The 3,771-nt window shown below is 36.1% G+C and overlaps 1 protein-coding gene and 1 long non-coding RNA gene across 2 annotated transcripts in view; one reads left to right on the top strand and one right to left on the bottom strand.

Annotated features, from left to right (window-relative positions):
• Positions 1-6: 6 nt before the first annotated feature.
• The window catches only part of LOC113475765, a 16,672-nt gene continuing 12,907 nt past the window's right edge, over positions 7-3,771 (bottom strand). Inside the window, exon 3 of the long non-coding RNA XR_003397535.1 lies at positions 7-92. This is a non-coding gene — a long non-coding RNA (uncharacterized LOC113475765). The remainder of the gene's footprint in view (positions 93-3,771) is intronic.
• Positions 423-3,771, top strand: part of LOC100184833 (receptor-type tyrosine-protein phosphatase beta-like) — a 54,730-nt gene continuing 51,381 nt past the window's right edge. Inside the window, exons 1-6 of the mRNA XM_026839956.1 lie at positions 423-727; positions 788-1,096; positions 1,584-1,868; positions 1,929-2,237; positions 2,732-3,028; positions 3,214-3,501. Of these exons, the coding sequence (XP_026695757.1) occupies positions 865-1,096; positions 1,584-1,868; positions 1,929-2,237; positions 2,732-3,028; positions 3,214-3,501 (1,411 nt within the window). The 5' untranslated portion in view covers positions 423-727; positions 788-864. The remainder of the gene's footprint in view (positions 728-787; positions 1,097-1,583; positions 1,869-1,928; positions 2,238-2,731; positions 3,029-3,213; positions 3,502-3,771) is intronic.

The raw sequence follows: 3,771 nt of genomic DNA, 5'->3' as shown, positions 1-3,771 counted from the left end.
AGCGCATTTTTCTAAGATTGCTTTGATTGTGAAGCTAAGTTAATATGGAGGTCATAAATTTGTTTTCGTATTTCTAACTCAAAATTTGTATTCTTCACTGATTTTGCGGCAATTATAACTTATTTGTTGTTTATTTAACTTTTGGTAATAATGTATGTATGTTCAGAAATAGGTCTTAAGCAGTTTGTAGTCTTGTGTTGCTATTTGTTTACTGATACTTAATGGGATGTAACAATGTAGAATATTGGTGGATGTGAAAGGATTTGTGTCAAACTTAGGGTTTTTTAAACAGGGGATAAATTGTACTGTTGCTTGTGGTATTATGTTATTTCTATTATTGTCGTGGCTTTTCTTACATCATTAGTTGTTTGTTGGTTAACAACGCATTATAGGGTTGCGTTGTATAATTTTATTTTTGAAATTTGTTTAAAACTTATAGTTTCTGGTGTGCCTGGAGCTCCCAACTTGTATCAACCGACGGATGGTTCGGATAAAACAACAATCTTATATGCAAACTGGACTGCACCAACTGGTGTGGTTGATTCATATCAACTTCTGGTGTATCGGGGTGATGTAGGCGGCACTGTCGACGCAAATCTTACAGTGACAACCAATTTTGCCAATATCACAAATTTAATTCCTGGTAGAAGATACCAGGCTACAGTTACAGCATACAGTGTTGGGGTAGCTAGTAATGTTTCTGGAAACTCCAATTATGGCAAAACCAGTAAGTCCAAATGCTTTGTTTAAATGGATTCTTTGTATTTCATTCTCCATCATATTTCAGACCCACCAACCCCTACTAATGTACAACTGTCCCAACCAACTGTCAATCAAACTACAAGCTTAAAAGTGGATTGGGTCATGATATCAACCCCATTTGTAGTATCCTCTTATGAAATATTGTTAACTCCTGCCACATCTGGAGCAGCAGTAACTGAAACATACACAGCTAATGCTAATTCTCCATTAACTTACACTGTAACTGGTCTCACCCCTGGTGAAAGCTACACAGCCACTATGCAAGCTGTCAGTGGCGCATATCCACCATTATCCCAGAGCGAAGCTGTTTTATCTTCAAATACTCAGCAGACAGGTAACTTGTGCATCTCGTATAATGAAAAACACTTGGTTTGTTCAATTCACTTCATTTTAAAGTAACTCTGAAACGAGTTGCTTTTTAACATCTCCAGTATGCTGAAAATGCATATTCATAATTATAAACATACTGTTTTGGGAATAATTTATAAACATACTGTTTCCTGGCGATTTGTTTTTCAAAATTTGTCATTTACAATAGATTGTCACAACTGTTTCGCAAGTTTTGCACATTTTTATCCACGAGCACAGTTTGTCTTTTCTTGCACAATTTCTATTGCTGCAATGTTTAGTATAAGTTGCCACTACGATGTAATAATGTTACGTAATTTGTGTGGTTGCGAAATAGTTGCTTTGAAACTAAAAGAAGTTTTATTTAAAACCTAAAAAAATTTGAATTTTAGGTTTTATTTAATCAGGTATTGTATAATGTATGGTCTGAGTTATTGCTTAAAATTCTAATTTGTTACTTAAAACTTTCACAGATCCCCTGCCTGGATCTCCTAACTTGTATCAACCAACTGATGGTTCAGATAAAACAACAATCTTGTATGCAAACTGGGCTGTTCCAACTGGTGTGGTTGATTCATATCAACTTATTGTGTACTTGGGCAGTGTCGGTGGCACTTTAGTGGCAAATCAGACAGTGTCAACTAATTTTGCCAATATCACAAGTTTAATTCCTGGTAGACGGTACCAGGCTACAGTTAGAGCATTCAGTGCTGGGGTAGCTGGTGATGTTTCTGAAGACTCCAATTATGCCAAGACCAGTAAGTCCATGTGCTTTGTTTAAATAATTTCTTTGTATTTCATTCTCCATCATATTCCAGACCCACCAACTCCTACTAATGTACAACTGTCCCAACCAACTGTCAATCAAACTACAAGCTTGAAAGTGGATTGGGTCATGATATCAACTCCATTTCTAGTCTCCTTTTACAAAATATCCTTAATCCCTGATACATCTGGAGCAGCGGTAACTAATAATTACACAACTAACGGTGCTTCTCCATTAACTTACATTGTAACTGGTCTCACCCCTGGTGAAAGTTACACAGCCACTATGCAAGCTGTCAGTGGCGCATATCCACCATTATCCCAGAGCGAAGCTGTTTTATCTTCAAATACTCAGCGGACAGGTAACTCCTGCACCTCGTCCAATGAGAAACAATTGGTTTGTTCAATTCACTTCGCTTTAAAATAACTCTGAAACGAGTTGCTTTTTAACTTCTCCAGTATGCTGAAAATGCATATTCATAATTATAAACCTACTGTTTTTGGGAATAATTTATAAACATACTGTTTCCTGGCGATTTGTTTTTCAAAATTTGTCATTTACAATAGATTGTCACAACTGTTTCGCAAGTTTTGCACATTTTTATCCACGAGCACAGTTTGTCTTTTCTTGCACAGTTTTTATTGCTGCAATGTTTAGTATAAGTTGCCACTACGATATAATAATGTTTTGTAATTTGTGTGGTTGCGAAATAGTTGCTTCGAAACTAAAAGTAGTTGTATTTAAAACCTGAAAATTTGAACTTTAGGATTTGTTTAATCTGGTCCTGTTTAAAAATGTTTTAAAGTAGGTTGTTTAAATAAAGTTCTATGTATTTCATTCTCCATCATATTCCAGACCCACCAACTCCTACTAATGTACAACTGTCCCAACCAACTGGTGATCAAACTACAAACTTGAATGTGGATTGGATTATGATGTCAATCCCATCTGTAGTCTCTTATAAAATATCGTTAACTCCTGCTACATCTGGAGCAGCAATAGTAAATCAAACTTTCACACCTTCTCCTGCTTCTACAACAACTTACACTGTAACTGGTCTCACCCCTGGTGAAAGCTATACAGCCACTGTGCAAGCTGTCAGTTCGGATGTTTCTAGTTCTGTTTCTACTCCTTCTCTTCCACAAAGAACCGGTAACAAGCTTACATGGCTGATACCCCTTGCATTGAAACAGATGTCACAAGGTTTTTATGAAACTGAAAGATGTTTCGTTCAGCAAAGCTTTAATGATGGAGAATTAGACATACTTTATATTGTATATCATGTTTTATCTTGTAGCAGATATTTTTTCTTCTTTTAAATTACCAAATTCTTACAGACCCACCAACTCCTACTGGTGTAACATTGTCCAATCCAACTGATGATCAAACGAGCTTGAAAGTGGATTGGGTCATGCCATCTCTCTATGTAATCTCCTCTTATGAAATATCCTTAACTCTTGCCACATCTGGAACAGCAGTAACTAAAACATACACAGTTATTGCTCCTGCATTAACTTACACTGTAACTGGTCTCACCCCTGGTGAAAGCTACACAGCCACTGTGCAAGCTGTCAGTTCAAGTGTTTCTGGTTCTGTTTCTACTCCTTCTCTTCCACAAAGAACCGGTAACAAACTTACACGGTTGATACCTATTGCATTGAAACAGATGTCTAATGTAAATTATTTGTTGTTTATTTAGCTTTGGGTAACAATGTATGTATGCATAGAAATAGGTCTTAAAGCAGTTTGTAGTCTTTTGTTGCAATTTGTTTCCTTAATAGGATGCCATATTGTAAATAATAGTGGTGGATGTGAAAGGGTTTCTGTTAAACTAAGTAGGAGTTTTTTAAAAAGGATAAAAAGTTTTTTGAACAGGATTCCGGACAATATATATT

Source organism: Ciona intestinalis, chromosome 2 (assembly GCF_000224145.3).
Source record: "Ciona intestinalis chromosome 2, KH, whole genome shotgun sequence".
In the NCBI taxonomy this organism is placed as follows: Eukaryota; Metazoa; Chordata; class Ascidiacea; order Phlebobranchia; family Cionidae; genus Ciona; species Ciona intestinalis.
The sequence above is the reverse complement of the archived record's forward strand: the minus strand, read 5'-3'. Positions and strand labels throughout refer to the sequence as shown.